This window comes from Ursus americanus, chromosome 5 (assembly GCF_024610735.1).
Source record: "Ursus americanus isolate L20-20 chromosome 5, mUrsAme1.1.p, whole genome shotgun sequence".
Classification (NCBI taxonomy): Eukaryota; Metazoa; Chordata; class Mammalia; order Carnivora; family Ursidae; genus Ursus; species Ursus americanus.
Window position 1 is genome coordinate 37,856,473 of NC_142131.1, and position 27,670 is coordinate 37,884,142.

At 33.6% G+C, this 27,670-nt stretch overlaps 1 protein-coding gene across 1 annotated transcript in view; it reads left to right on the plus strand.

Annotated features, from left to right (window-relative positions):
• Positions 1–27,670, plus strand: part of ADAMTS6 (ADAM metallopeptidase with thrombospondin type 1 motif 6) — a 290,816-nt gene that overhangs the window by 20,521 nt on the left and 242,625 nt on the right. The window contains exons 5-7 of the mRNA XM_045794264.2: positions 5,464–5,675; positions 6,177–6,260; positions 6,758–6,903. Coding sequence (XP_045650220.2) covers positions 5,464–5,675; positions 6,177–6,260; positions 6,758–6,903 — 442 coding nt within the window. The remainder of the gene's footprint in view (positions 1–5,463; positions 5,676–6,176; positions 6,261–6,757; positions 6,904–27,670) is intronic.

The following is a 27,670-nucleotide window of genomic DNA, read 5'->3' on the forward strand; positions in this document are numbered from 1 at the left end:
TAAACCATATTAAGGGGTTTGTTTATCCTAAGAGTGCCGGAAACCTATTGAAAGGTTTTAAGCAGGAATCACATGATCAAATTTGGGTGTTAGAAGTATTACCCTGGCAGTCCTATGGAGACTGACTGAGAGAAGAGCAAGACTAGAGGTGAGGGGTTAGGAGGCTGTTTAGTCTAAAGTTCAGAAAACTTAGAGAATAGAGGATACAGCTTGGCATAGTAGAAAGATTACGGGCTTTGGTGTAGCTTTGGACAAATGAACCAACCTCTCTAAATACTTCTCTCAACACACATTAGTTGCTCAAATTGTAGCTATCATTACTACTGAAATGACTGTTTCTAGTATTTAAAGAGCTATTATATTGGAAAAAAAAAAGATTAAGAGCACCTGGCTGGCTTCATTGGTGGAGCGTGCAACTCTTGATCTCGGGATTGTGGGTTTAAGCCCCACATTTGATGCAGAGTTTACTTGAAAATAAATTGTTTAAAGGCGCATCTGGATGGCTCAGTCGGTTAAGTGTTCAACTCTCGATTTCGGCTCACGACGTGGTCTCAGGGTTATGTTATCAAGTCCCGCCCTTGTTGGGCCCATGTGCTCAGCGGGGAGTCTGCTTAGGATTCTCTCTCTCCCTCTCCCTCTGCCACTCCCCTGCCTCTCTCTCTAAAAAAAAATTAATAATAATAAATAAATAAAAATAAAATCTTAAAAAAATTAATGATTCAATTTGTTCTGTGTAGTCCTCATAGGTGGAACCAGGGGCAGAGTATTTCAGTATTTCAGCATGCTTCAGCTAAACACAAAGAAAAGTTAACTGGCAAGTAATTTTAGAAAAAAATGGGGTGGGTTCAACAGGTAGATTTATAAAAAATAGAATGGGTTATCTTATGAATTAGTGAACGCATCACTGTATTGTTTATATACATATGCTTCTTGGGCTCCTTTTCTTCTGCTTCAAGGATAAGTGGTCTTTGGAATTCTTTCTTCAATTGACTGTTCTCATTCTACATACTCTCTTCTTAAGTAATCTCTGGGACATCCTTGTTGATGAAGAGTAATTGGTACTAGAAAAAGGCCACTTTAAGTGAAGCTGCTTAAGGCATGAAATAAAATTTCATACGACACAATGAAAACAATTCTGATGGGTCTTTATATTGAGTAATGAAACTAAACATTGTGGATATAGTTTAGTTTATCTTATATTTACCAAATTTAGGCTGTAAGTACAACTCTATATAAATTCTTGAAAAACTAGGATTCAAATATTTAGTTGTTTTTGCAATATAATTTTCCCATCATTTTTTCCATAACATGACATCCTTCACTTCATGATCATAAAGATCACTTTTTGCAAATATATTTAAAGATTTCATTGCATTCTGAAAGATAATTCTTAACCCTTAGATATTCAAATGATTCTCTTTTGAAGTGCCTATCTTATTATTCACTGGTCTTACTGAGGCAGATTCTTCTTTTCCAAAGGTTGAAGCATGAACCAAATAGTTTAGCAAATCTACTCTTACTCCAACATAAAATTCTGCCCTTGCTGGGGAAGATTTTCTTCTTCTACAGTCTCTCCCCCTGGATTACTGTGCTATTGGCAAAAAATAAAACAGGTGAATGAGATATTCTTGAAAGGCTGAAAAATCTTGAGTGAATTACTGTGACTATTTCCTTACTTTTAATCTATTCGGTACTCATTTCTGTTACCTTTAACACAAGTCCATTTAGTTCAGACCCTTGTTATCTCTTGCCTGCACTACTGTAATGACTTTCTAACTGGGGTCTTCCTGTCTTCAGCTTTGTTTTTCTGACTTCAATGGGTTGTGTCCTACATCTAGCTGTATTATACCCTTTCTTTCCTTTTCTTTTTTTTTCTTTTCTTTCCTTTCCTTTCCTTTCCTTTTTTCTTTTTTCTTTCTTTTCTCTTCTTTTCTCTTTTTTTCTTTAAAGATTTTATGTATTCATCTGAGAGAGAGAAACAGAGAGTACAAGCAGGCGGAAGAGGGAGAAGTAGACTCCCCACCGAGCAGGGAGCCCAATGTGGGGCTCCATCCCAGGACCTTGGGATTATGACCTGAATTGAAGGCAGGCACTTAACTGACTGAACCACCTAGGTGTCCCTGTATTATACACTTTCAAACATTTCACTGGCTTCCCAATAGTGGAAAATCAGTAGTAGTTCCCTAAGTTCCATAGGAATATCACTAAAAAAAAGTATTTTATGTTTAATAAGTTTGGGAAATGTCTGGCTAAGAACTACTGATCTTAATTTTGATACTATTTTGACAGCATAATTCAAGTGACATGTGCATTTGTAGGTGTTAGTTGCAGTTAACTTAACTGTTAACCTGTAATTGGGAAAACAATTTTGTATCAAAATATAAGACAGAAAAACCCTTTTGAGAATGGGTATATTTATCTCATATTCAGATATATATTTTCCCATTCTAATTATGTTATCAATGTCAAAAAATAATTTAAAAAATACTTGTTTTTTGTAAAAAAATTAGAAAATATGGGATGAAAAGAAAAAAACAAGGAAGTGAAAGTTGCCCTTTACCACTACTCAGGGATAAATGAATGCTCTTGTTGTCCTAAATATTCATTTAGCGTGTTACATGTCAGGCTATTCTAGGTGTTGGGATGCAGCAATAAATAAAAGAAGAAAAGTCTCTGCTCCCATGAAGCTTATATTCTAGTGAAGAGAGTTAATAAAAAAAGCAATCAAGCAATCAAATAAATAAATACATGGCCAACTATCAAGAAGTAATAAGTGCTATCAGTGAAAAATAAAACAAGTCAATGTAATAATTTTGAATGAATGTATATATTAAAAATATTTTGAGGTTGATCAAATATTTAAGATCCTATTTCAGATGGCAAAGAAATATATGTATTTGGTTTTGAAGAAAAGTTCTTTATTGTATATGTTTATGGAGGAATGTTTTCTTTGACATTCTAAACTCTATCCAAAATTAAATTGAGCATATGTAATAGGTATCATTTGAATAACTACGAATCTCTGATTTGAAACAAAACAATTGTGTATTCTATTTTAGACTAAACAAGACATTACTTACAGTTCATTAAGCTTAACATTAAGCAGTCAATTGACAATTACAGAATGTAGATATTGTTTTGTAATGATCTAATCAAGCTGGATTAATTTCATTTTTAAAGTGAAACCAGATATCTTGATTACATTTATTCATTGTGTGTGTACTTTATATACATATCAGACTACAAATTCTTTGCATGTAAGACTCTTTCCATTTATGAATGTCTATTAAGGACATTATATATACATTCATCTGATGGAGAGATGACCAAGCAAACTAACAATTTAAAAAGATAAAAGTCTGAAATTTATGAAAATGATGATGATAACAGTAGCTATTTTATATTGAGTGCTATCTAATGAGAAACACCATTGCTGTGTTTATTTTGCCCAACCAAGTCTAATTCTTTTCACAAATACTTTAAGTAAATATAAGGAGAAATTGAATGGATCAGAGAAGTGAAAATGATCAAAATAATGAAAATTAAATCCTATATTTAGACATTTAGGCTGTCCATACAGAAGAAGGGAAAACTAGGCATGATTTGAATACATGAGTGGTTTTATGATCTTGGAAGACAGTAAAAAAAAAAATGGAATTATGTTAATGTAGAAAGGATTTTGACCATTTCATAAGAATATTACCACAAATCCAGTGGCTTAAGCAATATACTTTTATTATTTCACAGTTTCTGTGGACCAGAAGCTATACATGAATGAGTTAATTGACTTAGCCTCAGCCAGGATTAGGTTCTCATCTGGAGTCTTGACTGGGGAAGAATCTACCTTCCTATTCCCATGGTTGTTGGCAGCATTCAGTTCTTTGGTACTAAAAGACTGAAAGCTTTAGTTTGGGGCTGGTTGTCTGCCAGAGGCCATCTGTAACTCCTTGCCATGGTCAGTTCACCAACTTGGTTGCTTATGTCCTTAAAACCAGCAAGGGAAAGACTCTAGTAAGAAAGATGCTACAATATTATGTAACATAATTATGTACTCATATATATGTAATCGTGTATATCCCTTTATCTTTGCTGTATTCTCTTGGTTAGAAGCAAGATACAGGTCCCATCCACACTAAAGGGGAAGAGAGCACAAAGTGTAAACATCAGGAGGTCATGGGGGCTACCTTAAGAGTCTGTCTGGAATAAGGGAACACTTACTGGCTGTCTGGAAGTTATACTATTGAAATAAGAAGTAATATGTCTCTGCCTCTCTGAACCTTTAGGAATAAAAATACTCATTTAATTTATATGAGTTTCAAAAATATTTCCTGGTATTTGTCATTGTCGTTTCCATCTCTTATTTCTTAAAATTTATAACTTTTATCAAAGTAATTTTTAAAAGGTAAAGACTAAAGAAATTAGAAGAAATAATAGAGAATATTGCCAGTTTCTGTCAATTATATTATATAAATTAATCTGAGTCTTCCTCACTAAATTTTTTCATAAGTAGATGTTAGAAAGATCATACAGATATGAAAGTAAGGTATTCAGAGGACCTATACCTGTTCAAGTTTATTAAATAAAGATGAGTATAAATGAGACAAGTGTTTACAAATGCCATAGTACTAAAAGGTTTTCTCTGTACTGAAGGACCAGCTGTTGGAAAACAAAGGATTAAACTGCAATCCACAGTAAAATGTGATTTAAAGGAAATTATGCTGTAATCGTAATCTTTCAACTCTCATTGTAACACCATTTACCTCTAGGTTTTAGAAGAGGAATACTATGGGTACTCTGTTAGTATAAATAGTTGTATATTGCAAAACTAAATGAAAAACTTCATTTACAGCCTTTTAGAATTGAGATTTCTAGAGCAGTAGAATTGCTCTAATTAAAATAGTTTAATAAAGGATCTTACTTTAAAATAAATGATCAGAGGCATTTTAGGAATAGGATTTTGGGGGTACCTGGCTGGCTCAGTTGGTGGAGCATGTAACTCTTGATCTTGGGGTGATAAGTGCAAGCCCCACATTGGGCATAGAGCTTACTTAAAAAAAGAGTAACAGATTTTTGCAATATTGATGTTCTCCATCAGAACTGTCTTAGGGTAGGTATTTAGAAAGTTAACGCTCTAGTTGTTTTTAAAAACACTTTATATTGGTCACTGGAATAATATGAAATGATTATTTTGAAAATATTTCATTAAATAATTCATTAGGCTTATTTTTTGTTTTTATGAGCAGCCGAATGTTACTAATGTTTAATTTGTTTCAGATAAAATGACTATTTTGAAAACTTTGAAGAGTTTAATTTTATCACTACTACATTTCCTCATCCCCTCTCCTCACTGAAAAATCTTAATACTATAGAGGATTTATGAGAAGCATGTCTATATGAAAGATTTAAAAATAAGTAAGTTTAATTGGTGAACCTAACTGAACTAGTTAATTATTTTTATTGTAGACCTCATAAGAAGTGGCAAACCTTGGTGGCTGAATGACACATCTACTTTTCCTTCTTCACTACCAATTAATGGCACGCATATCCGCCACCGACAGAAGAGATCAGTAAGCATTGAGCGGTTTGTGGAGACATTGGTAGTGGCAGACAAAATGATGGTGGGCTACCATGGCCGCAAAGACATTGAACATTACATTTTGAGTGTGATGAATATTGTAAGTTTGATGCCTCTATATAATATTTTAACTTAATAATTTGTGGTTTTGACTAAGGTCATGGATTTTTAATGTGAATTAATGATTTTCAGAATTTACTCATCTAAAATGAGAAGGAATTAATATATTAATGTTTAGTTCCATAGGAAATAAATTTAAAGGTGACCTTATTGTTCGTTTTCAGATAATATGACTTTTTGAATGGGTCGTATTAAATCTTGTTTAAGAGGTTTTCTCTAACTTGAAACATCAGCTCACCCTCTTAATTACTATGTTGTAGTGTTAGGAGAAAATATTTCCTGAGGTAGATTTGTATAAAAATCTTTTATGGAGGCATCTCGAGGGTAGAATTCTAAGTGATATCAAATGAAATAATTTCTTTTTATATACAAAGTGGTGCAATTTATGAAAAGTTGTTTTACCATTCTTTAAAAAAATATTAAACAATCAGCGTATGATTTTTGTCTGACTTTGTGTCTTTTCTTATTTTCTGGAGGTCAGGTTGCCAAACTTTACCGTGATTCCAGCCTAGGAAACGTTGTGAATATTATAGTGGCCCGCTTAATTGTTCTTACAGAAGATCAGGTAAGAATGAGTTAGTTTAGAAATCTAAAACCCTTGACAGGCTATAGAATTGTGTATAGTAAAATAAAATATTTTATTATTGATCCTCTTAGGAAGTTCTAGTTGAATATGATTTTCACTACTAAGCATTTAATATTTTAAGCAAATTTTAAGTAGTCTAAGAATATATCTCCTGTGTCATGTTAAAGCTCTACATATGTATATTAGCTATATATTTCAGTATAAAAATGAGCATTTGCATGGCAGATCTAATAACAGTGGTTTTGGTTGCTGAGAATCACATATATTCACATGATCATTAAAGCTGGAACTGGAAAGAATATTCAATAGTACACTAAATTAACTCTAGGTCAGATATTACAGAGATAAAAATTGGCAAGAGATTATTCCTAGAAACCACTGCTTCTAATTATAGTCCCACTTTAGTCTTCAAAAGTTTTAACAACTGACCTTAGTAATTTGTTTGGAACATTTCTGGTATGCATGTTGTATTGCAGCCAAACTTGGAGATAAACCACCATGCAGACAAGTCCCTCGATAGCTTCTGTAAATGGCAGAAATCCATTCTCTCCCACCAAAGTGATGGAAACACCATTCCAGAAAATGGGATTGCCCACCACGATAATGCTGTTCTTATTACTAGGTATGGTTTGTTGCAAATATTTTATCTTTGATTGTTGTGTTTGGTATTTTAACTATATTTGGTTCTATCTAAAGCCTCATTCAGGTACTGAGTATATTGAAAGCAAAATGGTAATTTGTTAATCACCACTGAAGAAATAATATATTATACTATTATTGTGTTTGCATCAGATGAACCAAATAAGAAAAAAGAACAGATTTAGAGTTGACTTAGAAATGTAATAAACATCTTTCCTTCAACTGATATCTATTCATAAAGTTTAATTGGAAGTACGTGTATGTTTTGTTAATTGAACAAAATACATAATAAAACAAAGATTAAAAAGTATGAGAAGATTATATTTTAAAAACAAAACTGAGTCATCACTCTTGGTTATAAAATACATTAATTATTCTTACCTCCAAATCGTTAAAAGGAAGGGCATCAATAGTTACACAATTTACTTAGATGAATGTTTATTTAATTAAACATATTTAATTAAGGTGTAAGTATAAAGAAGCACATTTATTACATTATATGTTGAATAGCTTGCTTCTCAAGGCAAAATTTTTATTTGATGATAATGCGATGAATTTATATATTTCTTTCCAGTTTTATATAACTGTGTTCATAACTGTGTTTTATTCCTTACTCTCCAAGAAGAACTCTGTGAAGTAGACACCGTTATTATTTTTCCCATGTAAAAAATGAGGAAACTAGTTTAAAATACTTAAATTGCCCAAGAAAGTGTAAGTGCAGGGCTTAAACCCTGGAGATCCTGTCTTTTGTGACTGTACTATGCTAGCTGTCTTAGTTTTTTTTTTTACCCTAATTATGACTGTTTAGAAGCATCCTTAAATCGTTTTAAGATGAACTTGTCTTTTGACATCTTATCAGTATTTAAAAATGAAAAAAAAACCAATAAGCAAAGTGGAAGCATTATTCTATCTTGGTGAAAAATAAATAGCCTTTGTTATCTTGATTATTTCTTTTAATTTTGCAAGAGAGTATTTAACATGTATTTCATCTATGGTGTGCCCATTGACTCTACATTAAACTATATGGAGGGAGTGTGAAGTTATATGGCATTAGAATCTTGAGATCCTGGAAGACAATGTGAATTTAGCTTTTTAAAAAATGTCCCTGTTAACTAAGTTGTAGAGTTAAAGCTTCTGAGTTTTTTTTTTTTTTTTTACAGTTATAATTACTTTAATTGACTTCATCGACCTGGCGTTGTAAACTAGAAAATTTTGTTTATGACATGCTTGCTGAATAAAAACAACATTGTATGGGTTCTGAATTCATATGTGTTGACATATCAGTCTGATAAATTCTGCAATTCCTGAGAGTCTTGTGGTCTGGAATGATTCCCAAATATATTTGAGGAGTTAAAAATATACTAAGAATTGTGCAAATATAGAAACCTTTGTATAAAAAATATATATGGATATGACTAGTGTCAATGAAATTACTACAGGAAAAAGTCTGTTATATATGGTTAGCAAAATGATCACAGATAATTTGCATTGGCTTCTGTGTTTATATTTATAAAGTCCAACTCTCCCCAAAAAGGCAATGCCTAGTGGACTCCTGGTGCTTTATATTTTTGTTATTGTATGTGCATTTGATTTTTAGCTTTTTCATCAAATGACAGTAGCTATACCAAGAGTGCACATTTGTAAGTATTTGAGTAGTGAAATATATCTGGGCAGTTAGCCATCTTTTCTTTGCACTGGCTACAATATTCAGCTGTCTGACTTGTTCCTTTGAATTGACCCAGATATTTTTCTGATCCTCTGCAGAGTTCTTCCTTGTTTCTACAAGCTACTTTGAGTGCCTTTTTGATGACTGAGGTTTGAACATAAAATTTTCTTTTTAAACTTGTCTCTTAATGGTCAGACTAGTGCTAGAAATGATCTCAGGATTTAATAGTACAGTACTTTGAAGAGTTCATATCTCATAACATTTTTGATTGGTTATGTAGTGGACGCGAGAAAGGTATCTCTTTGGGGCAGCATAGAGTGCCCTTTAGAATTGTGATAGTCTTAGAATTGTTATTGTTATAGTCTCAGTAACTTTTAGCTTATTTAAAAGTCTAATTGTCTTTAAGTTATTAGGGCCATGGAGTGACATCTAAATGTGATGAATATCATTTCTAAAATTTAGAGTTTTTTGTTGGGTAGTTTACCATGCTTGATTCTTCCTTATATATTTTTGATTTGTGAAATTGAATATATCTTTAAATCATACTGCTATTTTTAGTAAAAATTAAAAGAATTTATAGTTGCTCTTATATTAATGTTTTTCATTGCTTCATGTACCTCACTTATTAACATATTCAGGATTATGACTTCACTTTTTATAGGTAAGATCATGATTTAGTTTTGCTTGAAATGTCAGCTCACTAGAGAGAATGTATAATGTGTTTACTGAGAATTCCAGAGAAAACTTGATGGATATGTTTATCTCCACTAGGCCAAATTTTATCTCAGGGATTTAAATGTTTTAAGCAGAAAACCATTTGTAAATAATAGTTACTTTTGAAAAAATGAAAGTATAAAAACTCAAAATACTATCTCTTCTTAGCAAATAATATTTTATTTTTTTATATTGATAGAAATTTAAAGCACACCGTGCTTTACAAAGCTCTCAGATCACTGTGACTAGACAGAAATAAATAAGCAAAATAAAAAATTTAAAATTTGGGGGGCACCTGGGTGGCTTAGTCAGTTGGGCGTCTGACTTGATTTCGACTCAGGTCATGATCTCAGAGTCATGAGATTGAGCTCCTCATATATGGGAATGAGGAACCTGCTTAAGATTCTCTCTCCTTCTCCCTCTGCTCACATTCTCTCTCTAAAAAAAACATTAATTAAATTTTTTTTAAAAATTTTATTGTTTTATCTGGTATCAAAAACACTTCCTTAACACCAAAGAGTATATTAAAAACTATTTGTATATACACATATATTTTAATTTTTATATACATTTATTTTTATACATGTTTATATATGTATATATATATATGTATATATAATGAACATCTGTTATATACCAGCTAGCTTTATCTAATCTTTTTTTAAAAATTGAAGTATAATTGACAAAGTTGTATATATGCTAAGTGTACAATATGATGACTTAGTGTTCCTGGATGTTCATATATCTCCCCAGATGATGAAAATTCTCAGCCACTATTTCCTTAAATAAGCTTTTTGCCCCTTTCTCTCTCTCTTCTCCTTCTTGGACTCCCATGATGCTAATATTATTTCATTTGGTGATCTTCCATAATTTAGGTAGGCTTTCTTCATTTTTGTTGTTGTTTTTTCTTCTTTTAGTGGGTAATATCAAATGACTTCTTCCCAAGTGCATGGTTTCTTTCTTTTACTTGACATGTCTGCTGTTGTTGTTCTCTATTGCATTTTTTAAATTTCATTTACTTCATTCTTCAGCTTCAGAATTTCTGTTTGGTTCTTTTATATAATTTTGATCTCTTTTGAATTTGTTATTTTATTCACATATTCTTTTCCTGATACTGTTGAGTTGTGGATCTGTGTTCTTTTGTAGCTTGCCGAACATTTTAAGAACAATTATTTTGAATTATTTGTCTGTCGATTTGTAGATTTCCCTTCATTTGCAGCTACTGGAAAATCGTTGTATTCATTTGGTAGTGTCATGTTTCCCTGATTTTTCATCTTTGTATAGCTTTGTGTTGATGTCCGTGTGTTTGATGGAATAGTCACCACTTCCATATTTTATGGAATGGTTTTGGTAGAGAAAGATCTTCATTTTTGGGTGGGCATAAGATTGCTGGCTGGGTTGAGTATGGTGTTTCTAGCTCTGGAGAAGTTCCAGCAATGTAGTCTCTATTTACCTTTGTCAGCTGAGATTAGCCTTACTGAAGATTTCAGAGTTCCTCAATGGTCAAGGCTGCATTTGTCTGCAGCAGCAGTAAAGGCTGCTGGGACCACCTAATCTCTTTTTCTTTCATGGAGGATGTCATGATGGAGGGGATTTCTCTTGGAGCTGGGTCCAGCTTGCAAGTACCCACATGAATGTTGGTAGCACTGATGTCTGATGTGTGGGGATAATTGGTAACTTTTTAAAAATAATGGAATATGACACTATATAACTAGGTCAAGAAATGATTAATATTTTGTACTTGAAACTCTATCAACAAAATTTAAGAAGACAAAATAGGAGTGTAGCATATACTTAGAAAGTTACACATGTTGGGTTGCCTGAGTGGCTCAGTCGGTAAAGCATGAGCCTTCGGCTCAGGTCATGATCCTGGGTCCTAGTTTGAGCCCCGTGTTTGGCTCCCTGCTCAGCAAAGAGTCTGCTTCTCCCTCTCCCTCTGCCTGCTGCTCTCCCTGCTTGTGCTCTCTCCTTCTCTCTCTGTCTGTCAAATAAATAAATAAAATCTTTTAAAAAAAGTTACACATGTTATAAAACTTGTACTTTTCTAATTAAACTTTGCATTGAGAAATTGTAAGTTAATGGGTACTTAGGAATACATATCTACAATTTGACTGATGTAAAAATTATTTACATTCCCACATGAAGTCAGGAAATATTCACCAAACTTAACTTATCAAGTCAAGATAATTTCTAAATTTATTTTGTGGCAAAAGCATTCAAGAAATCTTTTTATAGTCTGAAAATCAGTAGGCATTTAGTGACATAGAGTATACTTGCATCAGTGTTGAGCAATTAACATGAACAGACTAACGCATTAATTTCCTGGATTTCTCTCCTATCAAACATTAGAATCATGTTTTCCATCTTTAAGTTACTAGTATATAACAGTATATATTTCAGACGGGAATTATAACCTAAATTCTTTTTGGTTATAGATTTATTGAGATATAATTCATAGACCATCCAGTTTCCCATTTAAATATACAACTCTGTGGCTTATAGTATATTTACAGGGTTGTGCAACCAACATCATAATTAATTTTAGGACATTTCCATCATTCCTATATTATAGAAGTCATCCCCCAATCTCTTATCCTTCCTGTCCCAGCCGGAGACAAAGGCAACTACTAATCTACTTTTAGTTTCTATAGCTTTGCCTATTCAGGACTTTTTGCACAAATGGAATCATAAAGTATGTAGTCTTTTGTGACTGGCTTTTACTTTGCATAGTGTTTTCAAAGTTCATCTACACTGTGGCACATAGGAGAACTTCGTTCCTCTTACTTGACTAAATTCTTGAAAATTCAAGATCCAGATCTTTTAAGAATGCCTCCATTAATAGGCTATTCCTTAATAACCATACTTTCTTTTCAGTTTTTCATTAATAAAATGCATAAGACATATAAATACATCTCATAATACAGACCCAAAAATTGCACACCTAGTCACATATTTTAGTCTTTAATTAAAATGAACATATTTATCCTCTTAAGGGATCAAGACTGTTTGCTTTGTTGATGCTGGATTTTAAAGGGATTAGAATTTCCAAAGTCAACTAATGTTTTCAGTTGGGAAATTGAAAATAGCTATAAAAAATAGTTTCTTGCTAAAACTTGGCCTATAGTGTGTCGATTTAAGCAAGTTTTCTTATTTTTATAAGATGTACCTATCAGAATTATATATTACCTTCATGATTACATATTAAAACAGATAGGAAAAGGAAATTAAATGTGGTACATTAATATTTATTTGGTATTCATTTATGCATTTCTTTTAATCCTTAAGGAAATGCCAGATCAATTTTTTATGAACTATCTTAAGCTTTTAAGAGTATGCAAGTTTACTGGCAGCAGTGGAATCTTGAATTCAGTTTGTGGATGAATTGATTTTGGTCTCTGGGCATTTTGAAACATTTATTTTTTTCTTATCACTCTGGCTCTTTCATTCTTAGTTATACAAACCACCTATATCCTTCTTCCTTTTCCAGTTTCTGTTCATTTCATCCCTGGTTTGTTGATTCCTTAGTCAAGTGTGTTTATCTAGATTCAGTTTTCATTCCAATCAAGGATTATGACCGACTCGTGTAACCTTAATTTCCTGTGCAATCTGGGACACTTCCAAGGGTGAGAGAGGGTACCATTGATAGGTATGTCTAGACAATAGGCACAAACTAGGATCAGGTAAATCAGAATTATGGTCATCCCAGGCATTACCTGTTTGCTTCTTAAACTTTAATTAAAAATGGGAATAAGAAGATACTTTTCTCTCACTGCCTAAGGTTGACTAAATACATGCAATTTAATGAACTGTCTTTGTACACATCTTGACTAAAACTGAGGTTTATTTGTAATAGACATCATTAGATAGTTAAAGAAGAGTCTATTCTAATAAACACTTAACTTTAAGGAATAGTAAGTTTAGTATTTATATTGGTTTTATGGATGTATTTATGCAATTGTTTATTATGTGCCAAATTCTTAAGTGCTTTGCAGATGTTTAATCTTTTAAACCTCACAATAACTGCATGAGAGAAGTTCTGTTATTATCTCCATTTTATAGATGTCCAGGAAAATGGGGCACAGGGAAGTGAAATGATTGGCAAGATCACATATTAATTAAAAGACCCCAGCTTCAGAGTCCTTTTAGAGGAATTATAAGGGTGTTGAACAAAAAATAATGTGGAGATACTTTAATAATGTTGGTGCCTGTGGTAGGCAGACCTCTTTGATGGCCCCCAATGATCTTTGCCTGCTACTGTTAATGATTTTGTGAAATCTGCTCTTGCTGAGTTTGTGCTAGACCTAGTGAATTGACATCTTTACAATGCAGATTCTTCCTACCTACAAAAAGGTGTTTCTCTTTGTTTATTTAGGTCTTCATTAATTTTTCTCAGCAATGTTTTGTGATTTTCACTGTTTTCACTCTTTACTTTTTTGTTGTTATTGTAAATGGTAGTTTTAAAATTTCATTTTATAATCATTCATCACTAGTATATTAAAATACAGTTCATTTTTGCCTGCACTTTTACTAAGTTCATTTATTAGTTTTAGTAGCTTTTTTTAAAAGATAGCAATGGATTTTCCACAAAGATAATCATGTTTTTGAGGTTAAAGATCGTTTTACTTCTTCTGTTTAATCCTGAATGACTTTTATTTCTTTCTCTTGCTGTATTTCACTGCCTAAAGCCCCCAGTACAATGTGGAATAAAGGTGGGGATAGCAGACATTCTTGTCTTGTTTCTGATCTTGCTGGGAAAGAATTCTATCTTTCACCATTAAGTGTGATGCTAGCTCTAGGTTTTTCATAGATACCCTTTATCAGGCTAACAAAATTCTACTCTATTCCTTGTTTGCTCAGAGTTTTTATCAGGGATGGATGTTGAATTTGTCAAATGCTTTGCTGCATTTATTGAGATGATCACATGGTTTATCTTTTTTTAGTGTATTAATACAGTGAGTTGCATTAATTGCTTAGGAATATCATACCAATCTTGCATTCCTGGGATTGGCCATGATGTATTATCCTTTTAATATATTATTAGATATGATTTGCCAACATTTTGTTTATTTTTTTTTTGCATCTTTCTTTTTTTTTTTTTAATTTTATTTATTTTTTGAGAGAGAGAGACAGAGCATGAGTTGGGGGAGGGGCAGAGTGAGAGGGACAAGCAGATTCCCCGCTGAGTGGGGAGACTGATGTGGGGCTCAGTCCCAAACCCTGAGAGCATGAGCCAAAGTCAGATGCTTAACTGACTGAGCCACCCAGTTGCCCCTTTTTGCATTTATTTCTTTTGAGGGTTATTGTTCTGTAGTTTTCTTATAATGTCTTGGTCTGGTTTTGATATTGGGGTAATGTTGACCTCCAGAATGAATTAGAAAATATTTCTTCCTTTTCAGTTTCCTGGAAAAGTTCATATAGAATTAGTATTATTTCTTCTGCAAATGTTTTAGGTGGTAAACAAAGTGAAGCCATCTGGACCTGGAGTTTTCTTTGTTGGACATTTTTAAATTAGCAATTCAAGTTGTTAAAGAGATAAAGGGCTATAAGGTTATTTTATTCAGTGTGCCTTGATAGTTTGACTCTCTCAAGAAATGTATTTCATCTGAGCTGTAGAATGTATTGACATAGTAGTTCACAATGTCATGTTGTTATCCTTTTAATATCTGCAGAACATATAGTGACATTACCTCTTTTTGATATCAGTAATTTTTGTTTTTTTTTTCCCTAGTCACTATGCCTAGAGTTTTAATGACCGTCTCAAATTTGGCTTTAGTGGTTTTCTCTATTCTTTTTCTGTTTTCTATTTCTTTTATTTCTGTCATGATTTTTACTGTCTTTTGCCCTTCTTTTTATAGTTTCTTTTCTTTTCTTTTTTTTTAAAGATTTTATTTATTTATTTGACAGAGAGCCAGCCAGCGAGAGAGGGAACACAAGCAGGGGGAGTGGGAGAGGAAGAGGCAGGCTCCCAGCAGAGGAACCTGATGTGGGGCTCGATCCCAGAACGCCGGGATCACGCCCTGAGCCGAAGGCAGACGCGCTTAACGACTGAGCCACCCAGGCGCCCCATCTTTTTATAGTTTCTTAAAGTGGAAACTGTGGTCATTGGTTCATGACCTTTTGCTTTTTCTGATATAGGTGTTTGGTGTTACAAAATTTTCTTCTAAATACAGTTTTATCACATCCCACAGATTTTTTTATGTTGTATTTTAAGTTCTATTCGGCTCAAAATACTTTTTAATTCCTCTTTATTTCTTTTTCCCCCATGCACTATTTAGAATTGTTATTTAGTTCCAAATATTTACCCCCAACATCATTCTTTTATTTCTAATTTAATTCTATTGCAGTCAGAAAATATACTGTGTATTTCTCAAATGCTTTTCAACTTACTGAGAATTGTTTTATGGCCCAGAATATGGTCGGTCTTGGTATATGTTTCAAGTGCACATCAAGTGAAAAGAATGTGTATTCACTATTGTTGGGTGGAATAGCCTAAAAATATTAATCAGATTAATTTGGGGGTTCATAGTTTTCAACTCCTTTATATCCTACTGATTTAAACAAATTGATTATGACATGTTTTGAAATAGTTTTCTTCATGTTTAGTGTTGCTGAGCTAATTATATCTGATTTCATCAGTTTTGAAATTTTTAGACATTATTTCTTCACATATATTTTTGGTTTTACTCCCTTCATTTCTTGGTGATTTCACCTACCCTTATATTTGATTGCTTGAAGTTGTTCCATAGTTCACTGATGTTCTGTTTATTATTTTAAATTCTCTCTTCTCTGTGTTTTTCATTTTAAGTAGTTTCTATTGCTGTGTCTTCACATTTGTTAATTTTTCCCCTCGATGTCTAATCTGTCATTAGTCCCATCTAATTTATATTTTCATCTCACATAATATAAATTTTTTTATCTCTAGTAGTTTAATTTTTTTTAATCTTCCACATCTCTTTAGGGATATAAAAACTTGGGAAAATATAAAGCTTTGGAAAGTATAAAAACTATTTTAAAGATCTTGTCTGCTAATTTTAGTATCTCTGTCAGTTCTGAATCAGTTTCAATTGACTAATAAATCTCTTTATTATGTGTTGTGTTTTCCTGCTTCTTTGCCTACCTGGCCATCTTTGATAGGATATCAGACATTGCGTTATTTTACTTTTGGTGTACTAGATTTATTTGTAATAAATATTCTAATTTCTGGGAACTTCTGGGTGGCTCAGTCTGTTAAGCATCTGCCTTTGGTTCAGGGCATGATCCCAGGGTCCTGGGATCAAGTTCTCCACTGGGCTCCTTGCTCAGCAAGAAGCCTGCATCTCTCTCTGCCTGCCGCTCCCCGTGCTTGTGCTCTCTCTCTCTGACAAATAAATAAAATTTTTAAAAAGTTCTAATTTCTGAAATGCAGTTAGGTTCCTTGGATCTTGATACTTTTGTGTCTTGCTTTTAAGATTTGTTATGCAGGACAGGAGCAATGTTCAGTGTAGGGCTAATTATTCCCCAATACTGAGGTATGTCCCTTCTGAACACTGCTATACAAGGTCTTGTGAATCTTGGGGTTTTTAAGTTGGGCTGGGTGGTAATAGTCCCTTTATCCCATGTTATATGAGTGATGGGTTATGTCATCTCTAATCCTTTTGGGTAATTCTTTCCCTGGCCTTGGGTTCTTCCCTTACACCATGTGCTGATTAGAATTGTCAAGAATTTCCTTCTGGAAATTTCCAAAATTTGCTCTTTGTGTAACTTTCTCTTCTCCTGCTTTTGGTCCTATAAATTCTAGCTAGCATGAATCTCTCATATTTTCTGCTCCGTGTCTTCAACACAGAGTTCACTGGGCTCTCCTGGCTTTCCCTACTCTGTACCAGGGCCTGGAAATTTTCAAGGTGATAAGCTGGGGTAATGCTAGCGCTTAATTTGATTGCTGTTTCTCAGGGATCACTGTCTTTCATTTCCTGATGTCTAGTGTATTTAAAAATGATATTTTATATACTTTGTTCATTTTTAAAATGGTTTCAGGCAGGAGGGTAAGTTTGATCCCTATTACTCCATTTTGACTAGAAGTGGAAGTCCCAGGCAACATTTTAAAATGTCTGTGTACCCTCTGAAAGTATTTGGAGATATTCCTTTCCTTTACCCCTAAATAGTTCAATTTGTATATTCTAAGAACAAACACATTCTCTCACGTAACCATAGTACAGTTGTCAAAATCAAGGCATTTCACATTGATTCAGTACTATTATTTAACAATCTGCATTTCATCTTGGAATTTTATCAATTGTCCTAATAGTCTTTGTAAGTATTTTCCCCCTCAGGCCAGTATCTAATCTAGTGTCATGCATTGTATTTATTTCTCTTGTCTTCTTCAAGATTCTCTTTTAATCTGAATTAGTTCTCAATTTCTTTTATCTTGACTTTGACATTTTTAAAGAGCACATGAGTTTTTCATGAAATGTAACTTAATTTGCATTTTCTGATGTTTACTAGAGTTAAATTCAATTTATACATACTTTTCAGGAATAACACTGAGTAATATTTTGATTTGTTTTTTTAAGTAGAGCATATCAGGATGCATATGATATTGATTTTTTCAAGCATTGGAGATACGAATTTTGATCACTTGGTTAAGGTGCTGTCCACCATGTTTTTCCTTTGTATTTTTCCTTTTAAAATTTATTTATTTATTTATTTATTTATTTATTTATTTATTTAATGTTTTTATTTTTAAGTAGTCTCTACATCAACCTGGGGCTCAAACTCACAACCATGAGACCAGGAGTTGCATACTCTACTGACGGAAACAGCCAGGCGCCCCTCCTTTGATTTTTCCCTATTTACTTTTTTTAAGTAAGCTTTACGCCCTGTGTGGGGCTTCAACTCATGCCCCAAGATCAATAGTCACAGGCTTTACAACCGAGCCAGCCAGTCACACTTGTATTTTCCCCTTTTTAAATTAAATTGCAAGTTTTGAAGACTTACTTTGAGACCCTGTAACTATCCTATCTCTTACAAAACTTTTACTGTTTACTTTTGTCATCCATTGATGATATTCTAACTCTCATTTCTTCTAAATTTGCTGGTTGGCCTTCCATTTAAGGAAGAAATGTTTTCTTTCATTCTCTCTCCCTTTCTTTCTATAAATAAGGACTCACAGAAGGGGTTTCCCTTCTATAGCTTTCCACTTTGGGGGATTTCACCCTGTTTTTAAAGCAACACTTCCATCTGTCTGCAGCACTCCATGCTCTCCTCCAGCCAGTAAGACTGCAACTTTCTGCTTTCTATTTTGTCACCCTGCCAGTAATTGATTGATATATTCCCACATCCAACTTGGTATATTCCCACAAATGTTTTTGTAAATTTAATAAATTACTGATGAAGTAATTTATATGAACTTTAATAAGCTCTAACCTGTTAAAACAAGAACAAAACACACAAATAATAAACTCAAAATTGTTTTATTAATTCCATACAAATCTATTAAAATTAAAATATTGTTAATTAAAAGTTTAGTGATTTCTTGTATCTTGCCTCTTTTACTTCTTTTTTTTTTTTTTTAAAGATTTTATTTATTTATCCGACAGAGATAGAGACAGCCAGCGAGAGAGGGAACACAAGCAGGGGGAGTGGGAGAGGAAGAAGCAGGCTCATAACGGAAGAGCCTGATGTGGGGCTCGATCCCATAACGCCGGGATCACGCCCTGAGCCGAAGGCAGACGCTTAACCACTGTGCCACCCAGGCGCCCCGATTGCCTCTTTTACTTCTATAATGTTTTCTTAATTGGTTTGGCTTATTTTCAGAAATGTTTGAATTAAAATCAAGAAGTAATGAATACTTTTCTTAACTTTACACTCTCTAGGTGATTTTGGGGGGTGGTTTAAATTCTTAACATTAATATTATTTAAATACAAGAACTTTTTTGTACATCAGGTAATCTCAGTGGGAATTGAAAGAGTTCATATAAACCAGTACATAAATAAAAACATGAGACTCAAAGGCTGTATTTTACATGGCAAATGTCAACCAGCAGGTGATTTGCAGCTAATTAACAAGAGTATTATATTAAGTGGAAAGTTTTCTGCTAACTATAACTATACTTGCAAAGAAGACTTACTTTAATAACAGGTGTATCTTTGAGTGTAATATTAAAGCACATGTTTTATTTTAACTGTAAGAGAAAGAGACTAAATGAATTATTTAAGATAAGCTGTTAGTAAAAATTGGACAATTAAAACCTCCAAGTATGTTTACTTAACATACAAACAAGGAATAAAGGCATAATGAAATATATTAAGCAACAAGAAAAATAAGATCTTATGTGTGATAATCATATATTGTCTTTCTTTCTTAAAAAGTTACTGGATTTCTAGTATGTGCAAGGCATTATCTTAGATGTTGGGATCTGGGGTGAGCTAGACAAATTCCCTGCTTTCATGGAGCTTACTTTCTAATGTATGGAAGTAGACAATAAACAGGTAAATAAATACTTTCTTGACTGGCAGATTTGAAATACATTGTTAATAAAGGCAATGCTATTTCCATTTTGAAAGATTTTTAAACAAGGGAAAACAGCTATCTTTCTGAAATGATTTGAATGAAAGCTTGCCTTGGAGTTGGGGCACTGATATTATTCTCTCAAGATTTCTTCCAATTTGAGGATTCCATGCTGAGATAAAATAAGGTGTACGTTGAAATAATGTCACAATATGCTGAGGAGGGAGCAAATTTAATAAGACACAAATTTTTGGCCTTTCATCCCTTACTTGGGCTTTTAAAAAAATCTTCAAAATATATTAAATAGTATCGGTTTCTTGAAGTAATAGTGATAAGGATTATTATCACTATTTCATGTCTACAAGTACGTACATTTTTTAAAAGATTTTTTTATTTTTTTAAGTAATCTCTACACCCAACATGGGGCTCAAACTCACAGGTCTGAGATCAAGAATGGGACACTCTACTGACTGAGCCAGCCAGGTGCCCTTACAAGTACATACGTTTTTATTATTTTTTGATACTTCATTGTTTTTATTTTAAAAATTTTAATCTTTTTATTTTGTACTATTTTAGAATTACAAAAGAAGCACAAAGAGTTCCCTTATGACCTTCACCGTACTTCTCCTACTGGTAGTTAGGATCTTATATATCAATAATACGGTTTTCAAAACTGGATATTAATATTGGTACAATTTTATTGGCTATATTAAAACATGCCCAAACTGAAAGAAAATACAGAAAAATAATATAATAGATACCCATGTTGATTTTGCAGATGTAAACACTTTACAATACTCCTTTGAATCCTTTGAAAAAATAAGGGTTGCTCATAAAGTTGGAGGCTTTTCTGCATTCCACTTCTGTTCCCTCATTTCTTCACCTGAGATAACTACTATCTTTAAGCTACTGAAGTTTGCATGGATCCTTCACATCCATGTTTTTGTGCTTTTGCTGCATCAACATATATAAAAGGTTATGGCTATATAAAATATAAAAAATTTTTAAAAAAAATATATAAATAAAATATAAAATGTATTTTTAAACATATGTTTTAAAGATTATATATTTTAGAGAAAGGAAGTGTGGTGGGGTGGGGCAGAGGGAGAGGGAGAGAAAAACTGTAAGCAGACTCCACGCTGAGCACGGAACATGACCCAGGGCTCCTTCTCATGACTCTGAGATCATGACCTTAGCTGAAGCCAAGAGTTGGATGCTCAACTGACTGCACCACCCAAGCGCCCTAATATAAAATATGTTTTTATTTTATGTTTTATATTTTAAACTAATTTTGTATTGAATTTTGCGTTCCCTATGGTAAATACATAGTGGTAGAATAGCTGGGTCATTAGGAGTGAGCAATTTCAACTCTACTAAGTACTGGCTAAATGCTCTACAATATGGTTTTACCAATTTACACACTCTAAAGCAGTGTAGGGAGACTTCCAGTTTACTCCAGTTCACCTAACACAGTGCTTAGCTTTATAATGCTTCATACATTCTAGTGATTAGTGTTGGTTATCAGTAAGTTAGTAATTATTATTGGACCCAAATTAATGTCATTTTAGTATTTAAAAATTTTACTAATAAATAACAATGGAGGATTTAGAGAGGTCATTTGTACATTTAGGTATTAGGAACTTGCCTGGTCATTTGCTTCCACCTTTAATTAGTGGTTCATTGTAATGTCCTTTTTTTTTTTTAAGATTTTATTCATTTATTTGAAAAAGAGAGAGTGAGCGAGAGAGCAGGAGATGGGGAGGGAGAGGAAGAAGCAGACTCCCTGCTGAGCAGGTAGCCAACGCAGGGCTGGATCCCCAGATCCTGGGATCCTGACCTGAGCCGAAGGCACAAGTTTAACAAAGTGAGCCACCCAGGTGCCCTGTAATGTATTTTTTTCTCCCACATCTCAGATGAATAAAATCAAAGGTAGATCCAGGTCTATCAGTTTCTTTTTTTTCCCCTGTAACGTCTTTATTGACATACAGTTCACACACCAGACAGTTCACCCTCTTAACATGAAGAATTCAGTTGTTTTTAGTATATTTACAGAGTTATAAAACCATCACCACTATCTATCTTAGAATACTTCTGTCACTCCAAAATGAAACCTGTTCTTATTAGCAGTCACCCTCCACTTCCCCTAGTCCTAGGAAACCTCTGATCTACTTGCTGTATAGATTTGCCTGTTTTGGATATTTCATATACGTGGAATCATAATGTAACTGGCTTCTGTGACTCAGAATGTTTTCAAGGTTCATCAGTGTATCAGTACTTCATTCCTTTTTATGGTCGAATAATATTTTATTTTATGGGTATACCACATTTTATTTATCATTTCATCTTTGATGGGCATTTGGGTTGTTTCTTCTTTTTGGCTATTATGAATAATGTTGCTGTGATGATTCATGTACAAGTTTTTATGTGGATGTGTGTTTTAATTTCTCTTGTGTATATACCTAGGGGGAATTGCTGGGTCATATGTTAAGTCTGTATCAACCTTTTGAGGAACTGTCAGACTATTTTCCAAAGTGGCTTCACTATTTATATTCCCACCAGCACCCTATAAGTGTTCAAATTTCTCCACAACCTGGCCAACGTTTTTATTGTCTGTCTTTTTGGTCAGAGTATTTCTAGTGAGTATGAGGTAGCAGCTTATTGTGATTTTGACTTGGATTTTCTTGAAGTCTATGTTAAGCACTGTTTCATGTGCTTGATAGCTATTTGTCTATCTCTTTTGAAGAAATATGTAATGTACTTTTATTTGACTTGATTGCATTTCCTGATTGCATTTATATCGAAACTAAAAATGAACATTTAACTTTATGCCAAATCAGGTAATCACTTTGAGGAGTATATTATTCAAGTACTTATTGAATAGATATTGTTGCATAATGGAAAATGGGCTTTGGAGTCACGTAGACGTTGAATTCCACCCCTGACATTATATCTGTTCATTGGTGAGCTAGGGCTAAATACCAAAGCACTTTGAACTTGTAGAATGGTGTGGTGTTAATGACATAATGTGTGTGAGTAGTGGGTACAGTGCTAGGTACCTGGTAGAGAGGCACAGTAATAATTTGGAACTATTATTAACCAAATGTTAAGCACAAATCAGGTTTTGAGAAGGCAAAGTATGGTGGAATTGTAGAACCAGCACTAATTTTACGTGGAGGAGAGTCTAAGCATAACTTCATTTAGGGACTTGAAAGTTCTGTAGGAATTTGGATAAATGATGGGTGTCTGTCAAAAAAGAGACATTGCATGTGCAGTGATTTGGAAAATGTGACTGAAAAAATGGCCTCATCTGGGGAACTAAAAGCTCAGTAATTTTAGGACAGAAAGTGTGGGTGAAGAATTATATGAAGTGAGGTTAGAGAAGTAGAAATTCATTCACTGACTCATTCATTCAACCGATGTTTTTGAATTAATAAAAATATGTCACTGTAAACAAAAAAAAATGTCATTGTGCTGTTCGCTGCTAGGTATTCAGTGGTAAATAAGTCAAAAATGAGTTGGCAGGTTTGAGGAAAAGAAGGGAAATGTAGTGATCAAAGGGGAGAATGATATGCAATAATATTAGAGAAGTTGCAGAGGCCAGACCATTTTGTGTGCATGCTTATAAGTTAAGCACCACGGTATAGAAATAACCATTTCCCCTATTCGTTAGTATTTAAATAGATTTATTTGCTTGTTTTTTCGTTAGTAAGAACAGTGGAGTCCTCTTTGTACACAGGTAAAGTATGTCCATATTATGCAATGCTAATGAAGACTATATGGACATGGAAAATTCTTCAAAAAATAAAGTAAAGCAGGCAAACAAAATTATAGGATAATGCATAAAGCATTACTTTTTTCGTGTTTAAAAAATCAACAAAACTAGAAAAAAAGGAGAAAATTAACTTTTATTTTCTTTACATAAAGGATGACTTTGGAAAAATTCAAGTGGAAAAGTGACTTGATCAGATTTGAAAAATGTCCCTGGCAAGGGTGTAGAGAATAGATTGTGTGTGTGTGTGTGTGTGTGTGTGTGTGTGTGTGTGTGTGTGTGTGAGTGTGTGTGATTAAGTGCTAATGTATGCAAAGCAGTGGAAAATCGGTGGAAAAAATTCAATGCCTCTTTTCTCTCCAGTTCAGAAAGGCTTTTTAGAACTATTTGAATTAGCATTTCACTTTCCTTTTAAACTTATCCCAAAGAAGTGGATGCCAGACAAAAATCAGGGCTCTCATGTTGGGAGATGAGGTGTTCTTGATGAGTGAGGTAAAAGGGTAAAGAAGAAGGAGAGAAAAGATGTTTGAGGAATAAAGAAGGGGTAAACTCATTTAGAGACATTTATTAGAAGTTATTCCTCTTTTTTGGTTAAATTTTCACACTGGATTATTTTGGGAGAGTATTTACTAAATTGGCTATATCCTTCTTACCCTACTCCCCTCAAATTCATCAGAGACTAGCATACCCACAAATGATACCTTTCTCATTTCATAAATTCTCAGTACCTTAATAATTGGCCAATGTTAAGGAAATGCTGACAGAAATATTTCGGAAAAGTCGTTCTAGAGCAAGACAAAGTGACATTTGAATATTTTGCTCACCTCTCTCACAATCTCTTCCTAACTTACATTTACTGTTAGTGATCTCATTCATTTTCATGATTTTAAGTGCCATCTATGCAGTTAAGTACATCTCTATAGTTTTAAGCACCATTTATACAAATAAACATTTCCAGCCCTAAACTCTGTATTATTGCCTAATTGATACATCCATGCACCTCAAACTTAACATATCCAAAACTAAATTCCCAATCTTTTCTTTAAACTTGTTCTTTCTTTAGCTTTTCTTATTTCAGGTTTTCCCTACATGACAATTAACATATTTTTCCTGGTATACAAAAAGCAAAAAAGGTTCTAATTAGGAAGCTAATATCAAGAAATTAATAACTTGACATTGGGAAATTAATATATACTAGGTTCAGCTCTCCCCAAATTTTCAAGCGTTTCCTGTTTCCTCATTTTACATTTTTTTTTTAATTTGCTGATCTCCTACACCTTTGGCCCTATGTCTTGTCTAAATTAGCAAAACATGCATACTTAAAAACAGGACTAAAAGGGAAGAAGTTGAATTATAGTTCTTGCAAAGGTACGTGAAGTATTTATGAGATCCTTCTTACCATCCATTTCTCTGGAGTTCTGGGTTTAACTTTCCAAATGGGTTTGGGGACCTGAAAGATACAATTAAAATTGTACAGTAACTTTTCCAATGTTCTTTCAAAAAATAAATCGTTTCTCCATTTTACTGATGCTAAATGATGTTGAGAAAGCAAAGACTATGACATTCACATAGGGCTTTATAGGACTATAATGGAAAGGCTAGACAAAGAAATAGGAAAACTATTAAAAATAATTTTGAGGGGTATAAAAATTGCTGTCTTCTCGAAAAAATACCATAAGGTTGCATTTATTCATTCATTGAGACATTCAACAAATATTTATTGAGCATTTACTCTGTATAAGTTTTTGGGACCACATGATAGTCAATAAGACAGATAAAAGTCTAAGCTTTTAACATTCACTCAGGAGAGAAATTGATTATGAATAAGTAGACAAAGAAATAATTTTGGTGTGTAATATGTATTAGGATAGAGACAAAGAGAGACAAACAACAAAGTGGGAGAAAAATCTTTCTGGTAAGGTAACTTTTAAAACTTTAGGACTCACAGGGCGCTTTGCTGGCTTAGTCAGTAGAGCATGCTTCTCTTGATCTCAGGATTGTGAGTTCAACCCCCATGTTGGGCATAGAGAATACTTAAGAAAAAAAAAAAACCCACAAACATCTTTAGAACTTTCAAAGTTCTGAAGAATGAAGAGTCAGCCATATTGGAGAAGGAGAATGACAATGGCCTGAATTTATGCAAATGATAAGCAAACACTAATAAATAAGTGAGATGGGAAAGAATTTGGGTTGTCTGAAAATATTTGCTGCAAGTGCGTATACATGTACTCTTTTTTCCCCTGTTTATCTTTGCCTTCTCTTTTTTTATCCGCCCCCCCACGCCCCACCCGCACTCCACTTGGCTGTCTGTTTATATTGAAAAAAATACTAATTGGGATCCTTATTTACATTGGATTGGACTTGTTGATGGAGAATTTCCCTTAGGGTGATTGGGTTTTGGCTGACTTTCTTCCTGGGGAAGCAAAACTGTCAGTGTCTACGGGTCTTTTCTATGAGACCATTCAGTTTTTCCAGAAAATAACCCAGTGGTTTCCTGCCTTATTGCAAGTGTTCTGAAAGCAAGATAGGGTAGGAGGTGAACGGGTTCCATGTAAACATACGGTCATTGTTTAAAGTATTAGGCTTTACTTTTGCCTTCCAATGGGTTGGATACACTCAAAACTGAGCCTCTCTGGTTTCATTTCTTCAGAGAACAAAACTGGAGGTCAGGCGTGTGGAGGAGGACCTTTTCTTGGTTCACAGGAGTACCTAATCTTTTGTATAGGCACTTTGAACCAATCTGTTTTCAGCCTCATGTCTCACTTCTTTCAAAGGTGGTTGCTTCTTAATTTTCCATTCCCTTAGAGCAAAGATAATTTTAAGTTATTTAAATTAATTTTGACTTCATTCAGAAATGTAGAACTAATGTTGGTAACGATTGCTGAAGTTAGCTGTTGTAATGATAGTTGAAGTTATCAACTCATTTTGATAATGAATTTTGTGACTAGACAAAATTTTGTTAAATTTAAGACAAATTAGTAAGTGTAACATCGTGACTTTTTGGAAGGTACCATGGTAATGCCTTAGATGTTGAGCGACAGTTGTTAGAATACCTACTTTCTTAAAATACTACCTATAAAACCAGACATGATTGGGGTACATAGTGTATAATAGTTTCTTATTTTGTCTATAAACTCTTGATAATTCAAATAGAATTATTTTTTTTTTTAAGATTTTATTTATTTTGACAGAGAGAGACAGCCAGCGAGAGAGGGAACACAAGCAGGGGGAGTGGGAGAGGAAGAAGCAGGCTCCCAGTGGAGGAGCCTGATGTGGGACTCGATCCTGGAACACCAGGATCACGCCCTGAGCCGAAGGCAGCCGCCTAACGACTGCGCTACCCAGGCGCCCCTCAAATAGAATTATTATGCAGTTTTTCTATGTCAAATGTATTACTAGCTTTCCATATTTTCGACTTTTTCTTTTTCAGATTTTATTTATTTGAGGGGGGTAGTGAGAGAGAGGGAGAGAGTACAAGAGAGGGAGGTTCAGAGGGAGAAGCAGACTCTCTGCTGAGCTGGGAGCCCAGTGCAGGAGGACTGGATCCTGGGACTCCGGGATCATGACTTGAGCCAAAGGCAGATGCTTAACTGACTGAGCCACCCAGGCACCTTCGTATTATTGACTTTTAAAAATGTCTTCAGTTTAACGATTTAATTTTAATGTTGTCTATTATGTAGGGTTGGTTCATTCTTATTAATCATTCAGTATTATGGTAAATAATATGTATATAGTAAATTTATTTTTGATCTCATGTTCACTTTCTTTTTCTTTTTTCCCATTGACCCTGTTTTTCCCAATGGCAGTTCTTCACATCGTCAATTTTTTTTCTTTAGTATTTTGGCTGTGATCCTTAGTCTAGCTAGGAAAGCTTTATTTTCCTACTTTTTGTACTTGTGCAGTTCAATATAGACTGAGCATGCCCTTTGAACTTCTCACAGGAAACTCCCTAGGAAGACAACAGGATTGACAGATAGCAAGGTACTTTATTGCATAGTAGAATCCTTGGGAAAATTCAAATATGTAAAATAAGTTGTTTAATAGTTTTCAGAAAAAGGTAAACATATTATCTACCCAACTTGAGTGTAACATATAAATTAAGGAATCATTGTGAT